This window comes from Miniopterus natalensis, chromosome 6 (genome assembly GCF_054644295.1).
Source record: "Miniopterus natalensis isolate mMinNat1 chromosome 6, mMinNat1.hap1, whole genome shotgun sequence".
NCBI lineage: Eukaryota > Metazoa > Chordata > Mammalia > Chiroptera > Miniopteridae > Miniopterus > Miniopterus natalensis.
In genome coordinates this window covers 42,398,953-42,418,927 of record NC_142086.1, presented here as the reverse complement: position 1 = coordinate 42,418,927, position 19,975 = coordinate 42,398,953, and the positions used below count along the sequence as shown (strand labels likewise).

Genomic DNA, 19,975 nt, shown 5'->3' with positions numbered 1-19,975 from the left:
TTCCATTGTGTATATGTACCACATTTCCTTTATTCACCCATCTATTGGTGGAATCTCCCTTGCTTTTGAGGTATCTTTCCCTTGACAGAGTGAAGGCTCTTGGGAATCTTTGATTCTCTAAGTGCTTTGCTCATAAGCACTCATGAGTTGAAAACCTATGCTCCTCAGCATATTTGACAATTTCTAATTTCTCACTGACTATGGCAAGGTTATTAGAAGTATAATAAAAGCCCCTATGGATTGAGCACTTGAATAGTTCTGGAAGATGCTGGGCACACCCCCTCCCCCCTTCCCATACCTCAGGGGCAGTAGGAGTAATGGAGGTAAGGGCTAACCAAAAGCAAGGGAAAAACATCAAGGACTCATTTGGAAGCCAGAGGCACATTTCTTAGTATAATGTTTGCGTGTTCCAGATTTATTTCTTGGTGACTCAAAGTGGACCCCAGGTTCCTCCAGAAGTTCCTTGGACGTCATCAGACTTCTCAGGGGGAGTGTGGGGTTGGGAGTTGTGGATCTAGTCCTGTATTTCCACTTACTGTGCAAACTGCTTGGGACACAGCAGTAAGTCCTGTAGACTTGGGTTCAAATCCTGATTCTGCCTCTGACATGCTACCTGTGGGGACTTGTTACCTCTCTGAGCCTCAGATTCTGCCAGAGCTAAAAGGAGGATAATATTTATTTGGGTTGTTGCGATGACAAAATAATATTTATGTAAAGTACTTAATCTAGGTCTGGCACTCCATAGCTATTTAAGAGGTAGTAATTATTATGCTTTGCAGATACTGGGGTGGGTAGGAGGATGGCCCGAGCATCTATACCATTGCATTAGCTATGACTAGATCCAAATATACACAGGGGAAAGTCAGCTTAGAACGCAATATGTCAAATAAATGCCTAGTGATATTTACAATGTGACTTAATAAAGGCCTGCAAGGGGCTTTCCAGTTCTCACTGTTAGGATTTTTTCTGATAATAGTCCCACATTTTCCTACTTTGACGTGCTCTCCTACCTCAGGAGAGCCCCTGACCCTGCGCAGAGAGAGCCCTGGACAGTGTCCTGCGTGAGTTGTGGTAAACGCCGTGCTGGCTTTTCCTGTGTTCCCCTGCCTGCCTCTCTTGCCCCCGAGGTCTTATCTTGTCCTCTGGGGAGGTATGTTAAGTGCCCTGCCAGCCAGCCTGTGTGCCTGGCCTGTTTTTTCTCACTGCCAGTACCTCTTGTATTCCAATTCCAAACATGGTATCCATCTGGGGTCACCCTTTCTTCCGGTGCCAAGAGAGACACATTCCAAATGGAACACAAGTGTGCCTCCTGTGCTGGGCTCCTCATTCTGTTTGGGAAAACAGAGCCGGCTGCAGCCCCTTCGCTGTCGCTCGCTGCTGAAGTTCTCAGGCCCACAGTGCTGGCCTCTCCTCGGGACAAGTTAGGTTTTCTGCTAAGAGCCAAATGGGAAGACTGGCCTAAGAAATCGGGAGCCAGGAAAGCTCGCCAGAGCTCCGCCGGGAGGGCCAGCGCCTTGCTGAGGGAGAGAGGGTAAAGGCTTCAGCTTCTCCATGAAGTGTACTATGTCCTGCCATTCATTCCCAAAGCTCCCAGAAGCATTGCTCCTTGCAGAGGAGAAGCTGGTGGTGCGAAGCCAGAGGTGAGAAGACGCCTAGGAGGACAGACTACTCCGTTTTCGGAATTTCCTATGTGGGACAGTTTTGGAGCCCGGCAAGGCTTTGAGACGCCCCGAAGATGAGCACCAGCAGCAGCACGCTGGGCCAGCGTCTCTGGCAGGGGCCGGTGTGCGCTGGCTGGAGGCAGGATGTGGAAGGGGCTCTCTACCACCTGGCTAACTGTGTCTTCCTCCTGGGCTTCATGGGGGGCAGTGGGGTACATGGATGCTTCTATTTCTTTGGCTTTCTAGGCACGGGCTACGTGTGCTATGTGCTGTGGGGCTGGTTCAATGCCTGCGGCCTGGACATTGTCATCTGGAACATCCTGCTGGCAGCGGCCTGCGTGCTCCAGCTGGCACACCTGGTCTACCGCCTGCGCAAGGACACCCTCCCTGAGGAGTTCGAGCTCCTCTACAAGACGCTGTGTCTGCCCCTGCAGGTGCCCATGCAGGCGTACAAGGAGATTGTTCGCTGCTGCGAGGAGCAGGTCTTGACTCTGGCCACGGAGCAGACCTATGCCGTGGAGGGCGAGACGCCCATCAACCGTCTGTCCCTGCTGCTCTCTGGCCGGTAAGCTACTCTGTCACTGCCCACGCTTCTCGTTTCTCAGTAAGTCCCTTTCCATTTCATGTCCCTTTCCATTGAGGGAAGGATGTGGCAAGTAAAACACACCAAAATAGATTTTTCTAAGCATGGGTTTGCTTCCTCTTTCTGAGTATTTTCCCAGAGGAAACTAGATCATGAGGCAGCTTCTTGACTGGTAGGAAGGCTTGTGTGCGCACTTGCTGCTGGGAGGTATCGGGTGAGTGCTTCCCAAGCCTGGGTCTGAAATGACCACACTCACCCCCACACCCCCACACACACCAGTGTGTTATGCCTAAGCTATAGCAGTAGCTCTGTAAGCTTTGGAAAACTGAGCATTTCAATAAGATTAATTTATTCCTCCCATGTCCATTTAACATTTGCCAAGCGCCCACTATGTACAGGGACCAGTGCCCAAACAGAGGGGTTTCCTGCAAGCCCTGTTCCCTGCCAGGGCATCAGGGATGTTGGGGATGTCCTGTACAGACTCTGGAAGAGCCATCTGTACACGCCCAGGTATGGCGAGGGAATGCCCCTTGTCCACTTTTCCATTCCCAGTAGTTCTAGTAAGTTTCTTACAGGCCAAGAAGTCAGGTACTGTAAATCTGAGGGCCAGAGGCTGAGGGGAGAATGGTGAGGCCCACATGTGTCTCGCTGAGGATTTGGTGGAGACGCCTGGCTGACTCTGTCAAGGAGGCTGACAGTCAGACAGGAGCAGTAGCGGTCTCAGTCGGGGTCAGTGTGTGCCCGACAGCCTGCACGGAGTCTCTGCTTCACATTTGGTAGGCAGTTGTGGAGCCTTAGTGGGACTTGATCTGCGGCTGAGCAGCAAATCTGGTGCACTGGTGCTGGCTCTGGAAAGCAAGCAAAGTATTTCAAAAGGCTTTGTCTTCAGTTTCCTCCTCTGCTTTCTTGAGGCCAAGAGAATGTGGTAGAAAAGATAAGCTAGTAATCACAAGGCTCTATTTTAAGGGGAAAAGAAATGAAACCAGATAAGACTGCCAATCACACAGTGGAAAAATAGAGTTTGATGATGGTACTATAACTTCTACTACTAGTGATAATATGCATTTATCTATTAATGTTTAGAATAAAAAATGTTATATATATATACATATATATATATATATATATATATATATTTTTTTTTTTTTTTGAGTCAGAGGTCCTGGATTGAAAAAGCTATCACATTTTGTGGGGAGAAATTTTATTTTATCTGAGTGAACTGAAGTGTAAGCAAATGCAATTATTTGTAAACAAATACATGCATAAATAGAAATACATTATGACTATTGCCAAAATGTTTGCCACCTACAATTCTATGCTTAAAATAAAGACAATTTAGGAAATGTGCTCGTTCCTGAGATCCATGTCATTTGCTTGCTCCTCTTAACTCCTCTCTGTTCAAAGGAGGGAATTGAGACTGGTGGGGGAAATGCCCACTCCGCTTGTATGCTGCTCACTTATGGAAATATGTTATAATTATTGTATGGTTCAGGTATCCTTAATATGGTGGATCGACCATGAATTTCTATAAGACCACTTCCCTGTGAAGGGGAGAGAGGGGCTTGCTCTCTCAGCATGGCTTTTCTTAGTATACTTAGCATCGAAAACCCGAGTCAGAAATTAGGCCATTTTTATTTTTATTTCTTGCTTTTCAAGGTTTGGAGTAAGAGTTCTGTTTTGTTATTTTTCAATATCACCCTCTCAGTTTTGCTAGGTTGGAGCTGGGGAAGAGGCTTCTAGTCTACGAGCAGGCTCAGGTTTTACGAGAGGATCCTGCCCCTTTGGCTGGTTGTGGCGAGGCACCACGCACCTCAACGCAGCAGGCCAACGCTCCGCCAGGGAGGGGAATTTGTTGTGCTGCTCTCCCCACCCAGAGACAGACTCTCATCTGGAAACCGTTGCTGAAACCTCAGACATCCTTTTTGCTTTATTTTAATAAAGGCAAATCAGTCCCTTTCAAGACTTAGAAAATGACTTCCTCAAAGTTTATCACCCTGTTTTTAGCTGTGGGAGAATTTCTTAATTATTCAGAACACCAGTTCACACATGCACAGCCTCCAGAGCAGGCAACTGATTGTCTAAGATCTTCTGGAAAAGACGTTAGAAATGAACTTCTAATAAAATCATCAAATGTTATGGTTGACAAATTTCCTTGAAAGTCAAAGTCAGATATATAGTGCATTCTGGAAAAGAGGAGGGGCAAGACAGGCTCCGCCCACTCGTGAGTTTCCTCAAGTCTGTACCCACTCAAGGATGGAGAGATAAGGTGACTTTCAAAACGGAGTATGCTGTTAACTGAGGCATTTCCTCTGCTGGTTAGGGAGGGCACAGGTGGGGAACATGTTTTCTAAACTACATGTAGGAAGTGGAATGTGGAATCACTCCGTACTCCTCCCCTTACGGGCTGTCCAATGGCTCATGAAGTTTTAAAAATGACTAACGAAAAAGGGAAACAAACAAACAAACACCTAGGCATCCCAGATTACTCTCCAGGGTGGAACTGGGGAGCAGCTTCAACAACCCAAACTAGTCTGTTACAGCATCACCGCAGGCACGCCTTGCTTTTAAACAACAACAACAAAACAACATAACAAAAACTAGCACTGGTTACTTTTCTAGCAATACGCAATTACACAAAATTAACTAGTACTGAGAAGGGGGAAGGGGCCCTGCCTGTGGACCTTGTCTCACACCAGTGCATGTGGGTAAGTGCAGGGCCTTGGTCATTAATGCAAAACTGAACTTTTCATTTTTAGCCTTTAGTTTGATTTAGACATTGTTTTTAGTATGATGTTGACACCAGCTGTGCAGAAAGGGTGCTGGAGGGATGCTCATAGTAGCACACCCCTTTTTCAGTTCTGGAGGCTCCGGGGAAGCCAATATTGTTTCATCAAATACGTTCTTTAGACCTTTCTGTGTGAGTGCAGAACACTCCACATACATGACCGCCTTTGGGTCACAAGCCAGCTTTTTGGCAGTCTCTGGAATGACAGGCTTTTTTTTTTTTTTAATTGTTGACAGTATTACAGATGTCTCCCATTTTCTCCCTTTTTGCCCCTCCGCTCAACCCCTGCCCCAGCCCAGGCCTTCCCCATACTATTGTCTGTTCATGGGTTATGCATATATGTTCTTTGGTTAATCTCTTCCTGCCCCCCCCACCCCCACCCCAAGATCTGTTATTCTGTTCCATGCATCCACACCTCTGGGCCTATTTTGTTTGTCAGTTTATTTTGTTCATTAGATTCCACATATAAGTGAGATCATGTGATACTTCTCTTTCTCTAACTGGCTTATTTCACCTAACATAATAGTTTCCAGGTCCATCCATGCTGTTTCAAAAGGTAAGAGCTCCTTTTTAACAGCTGCATAGTATTCCATTGTGTAAATGTACCACAGTTTTTTATACACTCATCTACTGATGGGCACTTGGGCTGTTTCCAGATCTTAGCTATTGTAAATTGTTCTGCTATGAACATAGGGGTGCTTAAGTTCTTTCTGATTAGTGTTTCAGGATTCTTAGGATATATTCCCAGAAGTGGGATCGCTGAGTCAAACAGCAGTTCCATTTTTAATTTTTTGAGGAACCTCCATACTGTTTTCCACAGTGGCTGCACCAGTCTGCATTCCCACCAGCAGTGTACTAGGGTTCCCCTTTCTCCGCACCCTCGCCAGCACGTGTTGTTTGTTGAATGATGGTAGCCATTCTGGCAAGTGTCTGTTTGTCCTTGGCAAATGACAAGTTTCTCCATAGTAGAGGGGTCATCTCTGAGATCAGTTTGGGTCCCCAAAGCAAGAAAAGGAGTCTTTGGACAGTGGTGAGTTATCTCAGGCACCCACTGTCTTTCACATTTTCAAATGAGGATGAAGAGACCACTGAAAAACATACTAGAAACACATCTGTTTGTGGATAACTCAGCAGCTGTAATCTGTCATAACCCTCTTGTCCTGTGGTATCAAAAAGCCCAAGAGTATAGCGCTCTACACTGATCATAACTGTGACTGCATAGTTGGCAGAAAGAGTTGGTACACACTCAGGTGGAAATTTGTTGTGTAGAATATCAGGAGACATGTTTTACCAACGGCACCATCTCCCACAACAGCACATTTAATTGTCTGCACTGCTGAAACAGTTTTCTGTGCACTTTAACTGTTTCAGATCCAATGATGACCTCAGCTTCTCCTTAGAGATCTTTTTGTCTGCTCCCTTTGCCTCATAGAGACACCTCCTTTCTTGGTATAACTCATTTTAGAAGAGAAGTTGAAGCTAAAACTCTGTTTTCTGGGGAAAAGAGGGAAAAACCCATACTGGATCATAATCATTTTCCATTTTTTAATGTCATTTAGACTTTGAAGAGGATTTGGGGAGCCATTCCCTTTTTCCCACAGTCTCTTTTCTCCCTTTGCCAGGGTTCGTGTGAGCCAGGATGGGCAGTTTCTGCACTACGTCTTTCCTTACCAGTTCATGGACTCTCCCGAGTGGGAATCACTGCAGCCCTCTGAGGAGGGGGTGTTCCAGGTAATAGGGAGCCCCATGGCAGTACCACCCCGCTCATCCCACTGTAACCCAGCAATAGTCCCTCCCCCACCTCTCCCCTCTGACGTCCGTCCTTGGAGCCACGGCCAATATGATGCTAGGGGGTGAGAGCGCTCTCCTTCTGTGCAAAGAACACCTGGGCTCCTGGAAGAGGGATGGCTACCGACCACTGACAGGTGGGTCATGTCACTCCTATGCCTAAAACCCTTCCAGAAGACCCCGGGGACCACAGTGTAAGAACCCATGCTTCTTAGAAAGTAATTTAAGACCTGTAGTGGTATCCAGCTTATCTCCCCCCCCTCCCCCCCCACTCTTTGCTCATCCCAGCCGTACTGAACTGGAAGTACTGCTCTAAACACAGCACGCTGTTTTGCCCTGCCATGCCTTGGCCCCTCCTGCCCCTTCTACCTGAAATGTGTTTGCCCATCTAGATGAGGCTGTGGCATCTCACTTCCTGTGAAGCCGGCCCAGACTGACCTCACCAGCTTCCACCCCCAGAGCCCGTTGTCCTGCCTGTGTACCTTTCTGTTCCTTCTACTTACGCTGCCTGGTGCACTTATTACTCTCTAAGGATCTGATTTCCTCTCTGTCTTCTGCACAGTGAACTCTTTGAGGTAGAAAGCTGGGCTTCCCCTTCTCTCTATCTTCAGGCTCTAAAGGACAGTCACTTGAACACAGTAGGTGGTCAATAAACATTGGCTGAACTGTCCTGTCAGTGGGCAGTTGGTGTCTCAGAGGACTCCATGGGGCATTCACATACACACCTTAAGGTGGGAACCTGGCTGCTTGTCCCCTCCTCTCTTCCCTGCCAATCCCCAGACTTCGCTTGCCTTCTTTGTAGTCCTCACTTACTGAATGGTTAATATGTGGCAGGCACTACATATTATATCATTGCCTTATTGGTTCTCACACAATCCTCTGGGCTAGATATTATTATTACCCCCATTTTACAGATAAGAAAACTGAGGCTCAAAACCATCAAGTAATCTGTCCAAGGTAATCTAGAAAGTGGCAAAGCCAAGCTGCCTGGCTCTACTATTTCTGATCTTTTTTAAAATGGTAGGGGCCCAGCCGGGCATGGCTCAGCAGTTGAGTGTCGACCTAGGATCCAGAAAATTGGGGTTCAATTCCCGGTCGGGGCACATGCCTGGGTTGTGAGCTGCAGCAGATCAATGACTCTCTCATCATTGATTTTTCTATCTCTCTCTCTCCCTCTCCTTTCCTCTCTCTGAAATCAATAAAAGATATATTAAAAAAAATAAATTAAAAAAAAAAAATGGTAGGGGCCACCAGTAGGGTAGAGTTTACACACACACACACACACACACACACACACACACGAGTTCTGTTACAGGGATTCCCCTTACCAGATAGTTTGCCAGCACTAGGTTCCATGTTTCTCCTACCGCTTTTATCAGGGAGCCTCTCAGGCTAGCATACGAGCCAACCCCATAATAGACACATGCCAGGCAGTACCACCTGGCTGGGCCTGCTTCCGCCCCACCCACCCTGACTCCTGGCTCTGTGAGGACAGAGCCTGAGAGGTAATCCTGATCCCCCTGCCAGGACTACCAGCCTTAGGCCCCCTCTGATCAGGTTCCTACACACATACACACACACAGTGTTCTTCTTTGAGAACTCCCCCCGCCCCCACAGGGCCATAAGAACCTCTAGGAGGGCTGAGTCAGATCCTGAGCCAGCAGGAACAGGCTCAGTTTCTGACAGTGATACTGAGAAACAGGTGGTGGATAAGATGAGTGTCCTCCCCTAAGTTATACTTGAAAGGAAGGGCTATAACCCCAGATGACCTCGCAGCCTGGAATGTAGGTACCGTCATATTCCTCCCATTTATATTTTTAGCATGCGCCTCATTTGGGATCAATGAGATCGACATGTTTGCTGTGTAAAGTCCCATTTCCTCTTTGCAAATGTCAAGTGCTGTCCTGAGTTATAGTTCATCTTGTCCTTGCCTTGAATTACAGCCTTTGTTGACTAAGGTGGCAATCCATATCCTGAACCATAATTCTTATCGCGCTTACCACAAATGAATGGACATTTCATCCCACCTCTCACTTTTTATTGGGCCCAGGGCCTCTTTCATATGTTATCTCATTTAATCAATTCAGCCAAACTCTGAGGTGAGAATTAAAGAAAAAGCTTGTCAAATTTACAGACATAAGTTAATAAACAGGTTTCCTGAAGATCTTTGGGGAAGGATTGTAGACAGAACATGAGAAAGTGACATTAGGTTGTTTAACAACATACGAGGTGGAAAATCTTCACCTGAATCATTCATTCACTTCAGTGATATGTATACTTACCATATACCAGGAATTGTTGAAGGTGCTTAGAATTATCAGTGAACAGAACAGATGAAGATTCCCTGCCTCCATGCAATTTATATTTTAGTAGGGGAGGGCAAAAAAAACCATAGATATAATGACTAAGTAAATTATATGATATGTTAAACAATCATAACTGCTGTTTAAAAAATTGAGTAGTGTGAGACATAGTTGCGATTTTAAATAGGGTCATGGAAATCTTGTTGAGCAGGTGACATCTGAGCAAAGACCTGAAGAAGGCGACAGTGTGAGCTCTGTGAACATCTCGGAGAAGAACATATCAGAGAGAAGGAAGAGCCAGTGCAAAGGCCCAATGTTGGGAGGGGCTAGCATGTTTCAGCTACAGAAAGGGGGCCAATGCTGCTGGGACGGAGACAGGGAGGGGAGAAGGTAGCGGGAGGGGAAGTCAGAGAGGTTACTAGGAGCCACATCATATAGGGTCAGAGCATATATTTCCTAGATAGAGCCAAAGGATTTCCTAACGCATTGGATGTAGTGTGTGAGAGATAGGATTAAGGAAAACTCCAAGACTTTTGGCCTGAGCAACTAGAAGAAGGAAGCTGCAATCAACTGAGATAAGGAAAACTGTAGGTGGAGTTGGTTTGGGGGGCGGGGGGAGAAGTTCAATTTGGGATATATTAGATTTGTGTCATCTATGGACATTTAAATAGAGATGCTGAATAGGCAATTTATATTTGAGTCTGGAATTAAGGAATGAGGCCTGAGGTTGAGATGTAAATTTCGGAGTCATTGGCATACAGATGATATTTAAAGTTGTTGGGTTGGACGGGATTGCCAAGTGAGTGAGTTTAGACAGAGGAGGGATTCAGGAGCCAAGCCCTGGGATACTCTAGTGTTTAGAAGGTGAGAGAAAAAGAGGAAGCAGCAAAGGAAGCTGAAAGTGAGCAATCAGAAGATTGTACCAAGAGAATATGGTGTCCTGGGAATCGAGTGAAGTAAGTATATCAGAGAGGAAGCAGTCAACAGGGCTGAACACCAGGGAAACTGACCACTGCTACTTTGAGGTCATTGGTGACCTTACCAGGAACTGTGTTTGTGGACTGTTAGGGGCAACCCTTTACTGGTTTAGCAGAGAGTAATTGGAGAAGAGTTGGAGATGGCAAGTATAGACAACATATTTTATGGAGTTTTGCTGAAAAGGAGAACAAATTAATGGAGTGATGGTTCACCAAAGAAGTGAAGTGAGGAAAGAGGATTTTCATTTTTAAAATTTTGATTTATTTTAAGATGGGAGAAGTAGCGGCAAGTTCATAAGAATGCCCAGTCTTTAAGTTCGGCCCTAAGGACATTGTTTACGTCCATATTAGCTCTTCCAAATGCCCGCTTCTTCGGGATTCTGATTTCTTGTTTGGCAATTGTTAGTAAGCATATCTAAAGTACAGGCCATGGCGGACAGTGACCACTTGCTTAATGGTTAGCAATGAATGGATTGTGAGTACTTACTACTTTCAAAATTCCTCCTCATGAAGCAACATGCTCAGAGAGATTAAGTAATTTGTCTGATGTCACAGAGCTGGTAAAGGGGTAAATCTGGAAGCTTATACCAGCTTCTGGCCTTGATGAGGTGGTTCAAGACCCTATCTTTAGCTGATAATTAGGGAGAAATGAGTAAAGAAAATGAAAGAAGGGTACTGCAGGGGGAAAGGGAGAAGAGACAAAGATAATGGGAGCTCTGGTAGGCAAGGCAAGAACTATGAGGATTGTATAAAATCTCTAAGAAAGAATGTAAAGTTAACCTTACCTTTAATTCAATAATCCATATTCATAACTTAACACCACACCTGACAATTGAGTCATCTCTCAATAAATATTAGCTACTATCATCATCATGATCATTTCCATTGTCTCCATTTACAAATTTTCATCATGAACTCTGCCAACCTTCTCACTATTAAAGTATTTTGGCCACTTAGCTTATTAAAAATTGTGTGATTCTCACCCAGCCAGGCGTGACTCAGAGGTTGAGCATCGACCTAGGATCCAGGAAATTGTGATTTGATTCCTGGTCAGGGCACATGCTGGGGTTGCAGGCTCGATCCCCAGTCAGGGGCTTGCAGGAGGCAGCCAATCAATGGCAACTCTCTCATCATTGGTGTTTCTATCTCTCTCTCTCCCTCTCCCTTCCTCTCTCTGAAATCAATAAAGATATATATATATTTTTAAATTGTGTAATTCTATACTATTGTCCTTCACTATCCCAAGCATGTTTTCACTTTAACCCCAGCTCTACCACTCATCATTGTTTTAACAAAGATTTATCAAGCACCTACTGTGTGCGGGACACACATTATTTACCCTGCAAGTGTAATTTAGCTTTGCATCCTGGGCACATACTGAAAACTCAGAAATTCCTAGATGACTAAATCAATGGAGAGTGGGGTGCCTTTTGACTTTGTGTTCTGAAGATTTCTTCATCCTGTGTGCCCTTTTTCTGACTTTAGTCATCAGATCTGTCTGGCTACTTGCAGTGGCCAAGTCAAGAGCAATTTCACAGACTTGAATCCCAGGCTAATGATCTGTCCACCTGCTGCAGCTTGGCATTCCTGATACCCAGGGAAGCTCTTCAACTAAAATGCTTTCCAGCTCCTCTTGCATCCCTATAGTATCCTCCTTTATTCTTTAAACAAGCTGTCATCACCATTCTGACCTTTCTTCAGAGCACTAGGAGCCCCTTCTCTCTCTTGAAGTTTCATCAGACTAAGACCCTTCTGTAGCCATTAGTGGCATCAGCCATGGGGCCATAGACTGTGAGAGCTGAGGAGGCCAGATGTAGACACTGAGGCTCCAAGAGGTGAGGGCCCAGTAAATGCATGGCTGATCCCAGGGCTTCTGACAAGGATATGTGCCCATCAGAGCACACAATTAAGTCATTCACTGGACCCCCTCCAGGCAAGGCCACAGGGGGAGAGGTGCTCCCACAGCTTCTTCAATAAAAGTGCAATTGTTTACCAAGTAACTATATATATGTTTCTCTCTGCTTAACATGAACATATTTTCTGGTTTAAGTCTTCACTCTCTACTCCTGACCCCCCTCAGGTCACTCTGACTGCAGAGACCCCATGCAGCTACATTTCCTGGCCCCGGAAAAGTCTCTACCTTCTTCTGGCCAAAGATCGATACATCTCCCGGCTCTTCTCGGCCCTGCTCGGCTATGACATCTCAGAAAAGCTCTACGCTCTCAATGAGAAGCTCTTTGCTAAGTTCGGGCTGTGCTTCGACGTCCGTCTCCCCAGCCTCTATCACGTCCTGGGCTCTGCTGCTTCAGATTCAGGGCCGGAGTCCGAGAAGGAGGAAGAAGCCCATGAGCCAGCCGCATCCCCTCCTCAGGCCATGCCCACTTCTGTCCAGCAAACACCCCCTTGTACTCCCCCTCCAGCTGCCACCAATCCCCCTGCTCGGCTCTCCCGGGCCAGGATGTCCCGGCCTGACAGCGGCGTCCTGGGTGAGGACTCCACCAGTCTGGTGCTGGAGGATTTTGAGGAGGTGTCAGGATCAGAATCGTTCATGGATTATAGGAGTGATGGGGAGTACATGAGGTGAGGGAGAACTAACATGGGCACAGCCACCGGCTCAGGATCCCGTGTAAGTACTCAGAAGGCAGCTGCCACACCTGCCTGCCAACAAGTGTCCTTAACTCAGCTTATAAGAGAAAAAAAAAAAAGCATTTCAGGAAGCCTGTCCTCTCAGAGGACTCCTAGAAAGTGGCGTTAACCCACCCTTGCCCATAGTAACGCACTGCAGGTGCATGCAGGCATGAGGGGATTTTCTAACTCGTCCTTTATTCAATGTGATTGCATTTTTGAAAGTGGCCTGGTTGACATTTTGAGCAAGCAGATAGGTTGGTAAATTTTTCGCAAGTTTATGCGAATAGTTTAAGGAGATTTTATTTGTGGCATGCATTTTGTGTGTGTGTGTGTGTGTGTGTGTGTGTGGCATGCATTTTATAGGGGAGAGAAAGCTGGCATGGCTCTAATTCCTATTGGTTCTTCCTGGCATAGAGTCAGCTCTGGAAGGCAGTCATTGTTCAGCCTGGGTTGGGCAGTTATCTGTTAAAATTGCGTGTTTCAAAGAGGCTTGGGATCCAGGCTAATAACCCTGGGAGGAAAATGTGCCCGCCTTGCCCTCCTCTCTCCTAGTAGAAAGTGTGCCCGTGGCTCAGGCAGGGCACTGGGTGCTGCTCTGACTGAACGTGACTGTGATCTGATGTGTATGCTGAGGGCTGGTTTTCCCCGCAAACCACACCCGTGTGGGTGGAGCGGGCTCGAGTCTGGGAGGACTGACGGTACCTGCAGGATTTCCTTCGTAGATCAGAGGGGTCCCTGAGAAAGGCTGTACTGAGCAGTTCTGGGAACTGCTTTCATGTCCCCTTTGCTGCTCTCGCAATGCTGTGACGTTCTCCTCTGGGACTCCACACACCCACGTGGAGGCCTGGCTTTTCCTGAGGAAAACACCACAGTTTTCGACTTAGAAGGCGTTTCCTAGTAAGGGGGGGCAGGCCCTAAGAGACCATTCGTTCTTGGGGAAGCTCTGACAAATTTCCTGAGGAACTAGCTCAGGGAGAAAGGTTTCCAGGGTACACGAGGTGAATGAGTGAATGTTTGTGTATTTTGAAAAACAAGTTATATAAGTGATGAAAGAGGCAAGAGAGGTGAATGTTAAGAGGTTAGATATTTGGTTTTATAGGTTGGGATTGTATCATCTCCTGGGCTACCAGCGTCCCTAGAACCATAGTTGAGCTAATTCTGGGGTAATTCCAAGGATCTATTTAACACCCAAGATCACTTTGTCGACCCACTTCACTTGCATTGTCCGTTCTCATGGCCCCTTTCCCGTTGTGCCGATATTCACCTCCCTACCCACTCGCGCCCCCATCCAGGCACAAGGATTAGGTCCTGTGGGTCCCTCTTTCTCCAACTCACCCGCCCCCTGAACATGCTCTTAACTCACAGCAGCTCTCGGTGTTCACATGCTCTCCCTGGTCCCCTCCTCTTTTCGTGGCTCTGTCGGTTCTCTTACGTCTTCCCTCCTTCTGACCTCCGCTCAGTCCTCGGTTGCCCCAGTTTGCTGCTCTTCAGAAAGAGGAAACACCCTTTCCTCTTCTTAGTTAATGTCCTCTCTCCATGTTCATCCTCTACGTCTTCTCCACGTCATTGTTCACGTATTGATCTTTCTGTGACCTTCCTTTTCTTCCCCCCACTTTCCTGCCTTCTATCTATTCTTCCTCCTAAACTATCCTGTACCCCCAACTTAGTTTTTTGTCCTGGCTCTTCCAAGATCAGCACTTCTCCCTCTGCCTATAAAGAAAACCGCTCGCCCTGGCTGGTTTGGCTCAGTGGTTAGAGCGTCGGCCTGCAGACTGAAGGGTCCTGGGTTTGTACCCAGGGCATGTACCTCGGTTGCAGCCTCGATCCCCAGGCCCGGTCTGGGCACATGTGGGAGGCAACCAATTGATGTGTCTCTTTCACATCAATGTTTCTCTCTCTCTTTCCCCCTCCCACTCTCTCTGAAAACAATGGAAAAAATATCCTCAGGTGAGGATTAAAAAAAAGAAAAGAAGACCACTTAAGCCCTTCCTGGCATGGCTCAGTTGGTTGAGCCTTGTCCCATGCACTGGAAGGTTGCCAATTTGATTCCCCGTCACATGCCCGGGATCCTGGGATCCCCGATAGGGGCCATGCAGGAGGCAGCCCATCGATGTTCGCTCTCACGTCGATGTTTCTCTCTCTAAGGAAAAAAAAGGAAGAAAAGAAAACCACTTAAATGCAGGTATAAAAACTCCTAACTTTAGGCTGCTACACATTTCATGCAGAAGTTTTCCCAAACGTGGGCAGGCAGCGTGGTAAATAAGGAAGAGACCTGGACTGGGAGGCCAGAGACCAAGCTTCTATGTCTGGCTCTGCTACTTTTTGCAAACCACACGACCTCACTGAAACTTACTCTCTTCGTTTGACGAGTTGGCCCCCAAAGGCCCTCTTGGGTTTGTGAAAGAAGGCAAAGGGTGAGTTGTTCAGAGGAGGAAAGGGGAAGGAGTCGGTCAGCAGTGCAATGGACACAAGCCCCGGGCACGGGAGTGTCTTTCAGCAATAACTCTGCTATATTTCACTCCAGTTTCTCTTGTGTCGTAAGACTCTCTTCCTCCCTGCTGGGTGGTGGGTCCTGCTCTACTCAAGGTTCCCTCCGTTCTGTAGCTGTGGATTTTATCATGTGATGACAATGCAGATGTTCCATATGAAAGGAGGCCACAGCTGTCCCCAAGCTCCTCCACCCTTAATACTCTCATAAGAAATGCCTCTTTCCAAATTCCGCCATTTCTGAAGCTCAAGGTGAGAAAATTGCCAATATAGCTCACATTCTAAAGTACTAGTAGTTGCAATACAAAGAGAGTAGGTTTTTAAATGTTTGTTTGAGCCATAGAGAGAAAGGAAAAATCATAGTTCTCTTGCAAACCACAGTTTTCAGAACAACCTGAAAACATGATCAAATTGGCCCAATTTCAGACGCCTTTCTGATCAGCCTGTGATAATGGTATAGTTTAAACCGGGAATCCCTTTCTGGAATTGTGTTTTGGGATGTTTGATTTAACTTATTTGCCATTAAACTCCTTCGAGGGTCATTACTGTAATGAATAAACATAGTCCCCTGTGACTGGTAGCAATTTGCTATCGTTTCCTTTATAAAATAAGGCACAGTTCACCAGCCACCCCCTGGCTCTTCGGTTACAAAATCGGAAGCTCATTGCTATTTACCCCAGCACAGCAGTTACATAAGGCAGGACGCTGGCTAAACTCCGCACGGTTAAGAATGACACAGCTTCATCACACTGACACCCGTGCTTGTCCCTTGTACCGATCCAACTGAACACCAGCTAGCCACAGTCAGAGCTCCCACTGCAGCTCTTTCTTGAAGAGTTCAATTTTTAGTCTTGAGGTGCCCAGAACTGAACCACAAATGGGTGCTATTTCTTTTAACAAGAAAAGCAGTGCTGCTGGATAGTGTATCCGCGCAGGGTCTTACAGCTCCACCCTGCAGTATCCCTGTCTGCACTGGAAGTTTCCCATCTAATGCCTGGATGCTCTCACAGTGTTCAATTTGGTGTCTTAGCTGTAGGAGATGCTCAGTGAATACATCTGCGAGGTGCTCAGTTAGGTCAAACAATGAGCCCATTATCATTAATTAATTGAAAGCTGTCTGAAATGGGGCTGATTTTGATTACATGTTCAAGTTGTTTTCAAAATTCTGTAGTTGGAAAGTAAAAACTATATATTGTTTTCTTTCTCTCTATTATTTAAACAAACAAACAAATGAGAAAGAGATTATAATATGGAGACTGATTGTGGTCAGGGAAAAATGTCAGGACCAAGACAGGGTACCAAAGGCTGGAGAACCAACTCAACAAACATTTACTGAGTATCCAGTATACAGATATTTCAGGGATTGTGCCAGGTAATCACATCCTGAGTAATCATGAGCAACAGTTGAAAGAACTGAAGATGTTTAACCTGCAAGATGGGCATTTTAAAAAGAGAGCAATGGAACAGACCGACAATTCTCAAAGGGAAGGTGGGAGTGGGTGGGAAGAGATTAACCAAAGAACTTCTATGCATGTATGCATGACCCATGGACACAAACAATAGTGTGGTGAAGGCCTGGGGGTGGGGAAGAGGGTAGTAGGGGTCAATGGGGGGGAAAAAGAGGACATCTGTAATATTGTCAACAATAAAGATAAATTAAAAAATAAATAAATAAAAAGAGGGGAATTAGAATTTGCCTTAATTTGGTGTGATTCTTGAGGATAAAAGATGTCTTAAAGGCTGAAAGCTATAAGGAGAAGGGTTTCAGCTTATTATTAATAATGGATTGCCTCACAGAATAGTGAGTTACCCATCACTGAAAGAGTTCAAGCAGGGACACAAAGAAATCATCTCAGAGATTTTTAAAGGCCATTCTGGCCCCAAGAGAAGAATGCCTTAGGCTGTTGCTATTAAGGTGCCTTCTAACTCTGTGATGGTACGGTTCTGTGATTCTGAGATCTGACTCTAGTCCTGCCACTCAACCACCATCAAGAGCAGTTCCTCATCTGCAGAGCAGGACCAATAGTCTAAGAGATAATTAATACCTACTAATAGGAGGTTTGCCTTACCAGGTTGCTGTGTGAGGAGTAATTGAGATAAAATATACAAAGGCAGTTTGTACATTGTACAGCACAAGTTTAATGCAAACTGTATTTATATGTGTGTAGAATTGTTTGGCCGTCTCTCTCTCTCTCTCTCTCTCTCTCTCTCTCAGATTTACATGACTTCCCCCCTTTATTTACCCCAGTCTGGCTTTTCAGGGAAGGTGGCCATTGGCAGAATCCCCTCACAACTAAAGGAACAGCAAAAAGGTGGAGCCCCCCCCCCCCCAAAAAAAAAAGAAATGCACACTAGCTCCTCAGCCCCTGAATAACGAAGTGATGGCCAGGACTTCATCTGTTTTCCTTCATTTGCTTAGGAGGAGACAGGTCACACTATATTCGGGCTCTTTCCCTCTGAAGTGCTGCAAGGTGTTTGGGTAGCTGTCAGTGTTGTTAAACAGCACTTTTCTCCCAGAACCTGTAAAGACTCGTTGGCAGAAAATTTGCCCTTGAAGGTGACATGACAGGTGATGCTGGTGGGGGGGGGTCTCAGGTTCTGGGTCTCCAGGTGGTAGCCCTGCTCTACCTGCTGAGGCTCCGCGCAGTCAGGTAAATCAGACTTACCTGCCCCCTGGGTTACAGTAGCCTGCAGTTGGTGTTCATTCCCTGGCTCTTCTTCTACTTATGTCTCACAGGCCTCATTTGCCTCTCTTTGTAAAAATAAAAGAGAGAGGTCTTATAAAACGCCCCATTTTTCTCGACAGAGTTTTTAAAAACTCATTCAGTAGTGCTAGGAAGTAAAGTTCTACAGCTTCTTTTTGGAGGCAACAGAAGTTGATCTCTTGGTCTCTTCACTTATAAATTGAGAGAATTGAACTAGATAACTTCAAAGCTGACTCATCCTAATGTTCTAGAATGAAATGATTCAAAGATACAACTGCACCTGAGTACAGTTAAAACACTGGGAATTTTTAAAGGTTAAAAAAAAAAAAAGGTAAAAGAACTCTATGAAGTTCGGCAAGCTATTGGGAGCTATAGTGCTAAAATCCCCCCTCTTTTTCTTTCCACAGCTTCTAGAATTCCTCTCCAGAGCTACTCTCAAGTTAAGTCTACCAGACAGGCCCCCTTGGCTCCAATCCGCACTCCTGAACTTTAAGGATCCTTGGGATATCTTTTCTCTGGCCACATTCACCTTCGAAGGAAGGTCCTGTATGCACCCCCTCTCCTCGCCTTCTGGGAGGCTCACAGGCAAGATTGAAGCACACACAGAGGTGCCAGCACTTCAGCTACACCAGGGTCCCGAGTGACAGATTCACCGTCGCCAGCTTTCCTGCTAGGAGAAGGCATCTACGAGGGCAAAAGGCACAGGTTCCATTCTTTACTAGCTTCAGAATCTCGGCCAAGTTACATTGCCTCTCTGGGCCTCATCTGCAAAGTGGGGACTATAACCCACCTCACAGGGTTGTTGTGAGGATTATGAGTTGATTTAGGTAAAGCACTGAGAACACAGCATGGCACCTAGTAAGCACTCAATAAACCACTCAGTTCCTTTCCCTGTGTTGTTTCTTTTAACCTTCTGAAAGGATGAGTGAAATGTCAGCTATCCAAGAAGTTCTCACTGTGTGTGTGTTTTTTAAAAAATTTAATTAAAATTCAATGTGTGGGAATAGAATTTTAAGTGGATTTAGAAATTTAACGTATTCTATTTTCTTTCTCCCCTAAATACTTCAACCTAGATTCCAATTACCTATTGCTGTGGGCATTCATCCCTAAAACAGTGACTTAAAATAGTTACAATAATTTATTTTGCTCATGAATGTGGGGCTTGCCTGGGCTCAACTGGGCTGTTCCCACTCAAGGGTTCTCATGCTGTTGTATTCAGGCAGTGGCTAGGGCTGGAATCATCTCCGAGGCTTCTCGATCATGTGTTTGGGGCCTAGCCTGGGAAGGCTCAAACAGCTGGACCACCTGGGGATTCTTGCGCATCTCTTGCTCTGTCAATAGTTTGTTCACTTTTGTTGCTGTAGAAGTACTATGTTGTATGAATATACCACAATTTATTTATCTGTTCTACTACTGATGAGTTTGGAGTAGTTTCTAGCTTGGGGCAACTGCTGTTATAAACATTCTTGCACATGTCTTTTGGTGCACACATGCATACATTTCTCAGGTATATACCTAGGCCTGGATTACTAAGGCATAAGTTCAACTGTAGTAAGTATTATCAAACAGTTTTCCTAAGTGATTATACCAATTCATATTCCCACCAGCAGTGTAGAAGAGCTCTAGTTGTTTCTCATCCTCCCCAATAGTTGGCATTTTCATTAAAAAAAAAAAAAAAATTGGCCATTTGGGTGTATGTAGCAGCATATCATGTGGCTTTAATTTTCATTTCCCTGAAGAATAATGAGGTCGAGGACCTCTATTGTGTTTTTATTTTCCACACACATATTCTCTGCTGTGCAGTGCCTGTTCTAGACCTTGTCCATTTCCCTGTTTGTTTGTATGCTCTTGCTTATTGACTTAAAGGAATTCTTTAGATATTCAAGTTAAAAGTTCTTCATTGCCTCTATATTCAAATATATTCACCCACTTTCTGACTCACTATTTTTCTCTAAATGATATCTTTTGATGAACATGAATTCTTAATTTCAATGTCAAAATTTTATCACTTTTTTCTATCCTAGTGTGTTCTGTGTCTTGTTTAAGAAATCTTTTCTT

At 45.6% G+C, this 19,975-nt stretch overlaps 1 protein-coding gene and 1 pseudogene across 2 annotated transcripts; one reads left to right on the top strand and one right to left on the bottom strand.

The window, feature by feature from the left end:
- The first annotated feature begins 1,735 nt into the window (after positions 1-1,735).
- Positions 1,736-18,410, top strand: POPDC2 (popeye domain cAMP effector 2). Of its 2 annotated transcripts, XM_016200149.2 has the most exons (4): positions 1,736-2,226; positions 6,652-6,760; positions 12,178-12,583; positions 18,325-18,410. In XM_016200149.2, the coding sequence occupies exons 1-4, from the start codon at positions 1,736-1,738 to the stop codon at positions 18,408-18,410; spliced, it is 1,092 nt and encodes a 363-aa protein (XP_016055635.2). The 2 variants fall into 2 exon arrangements, with proteins under 2 accessions (XP_016055635.2, XP_087674001.1); XM_087817875.1 differs by lacking the exon at positions 18,325-18,410 and having other exon boundaries at positions 12,178-12,681.
- On the bottom strand, positions 5,014-6,548 carry LOC107527322 (cell division control protein 42 homolog pseudogene; annotated as a pseudogene).
- Positions 18,411-19,975: the final 1,565 nt, after the last annotated feature.

Bases quoted from the DNA above. Each gene is read 5' to 3' on its own strand.
- POPDC2 (XM_087817875.1), top strand. From the start codon at position 1,736: ATGAGCACCAGCAGCAGCACGCTGGGCCAGCGTCTCTGGCAGGGGCCG. The intron at 2,227-6,651 runs GTAAGCTACTCT...TCCCTTTGCCAG, and splicing joins TCCCTGCTGCTCTCTGGCCG to GGTTCGTGTGAGCCAGGATG. The intron at 6,761-12,177 runs GTAATAGGGAGC...GACCCCCCTCAG, and splicing joins CTGAGGAGGGGGTGTTCCAG to GTCACTCTGACTGCAGAGAC.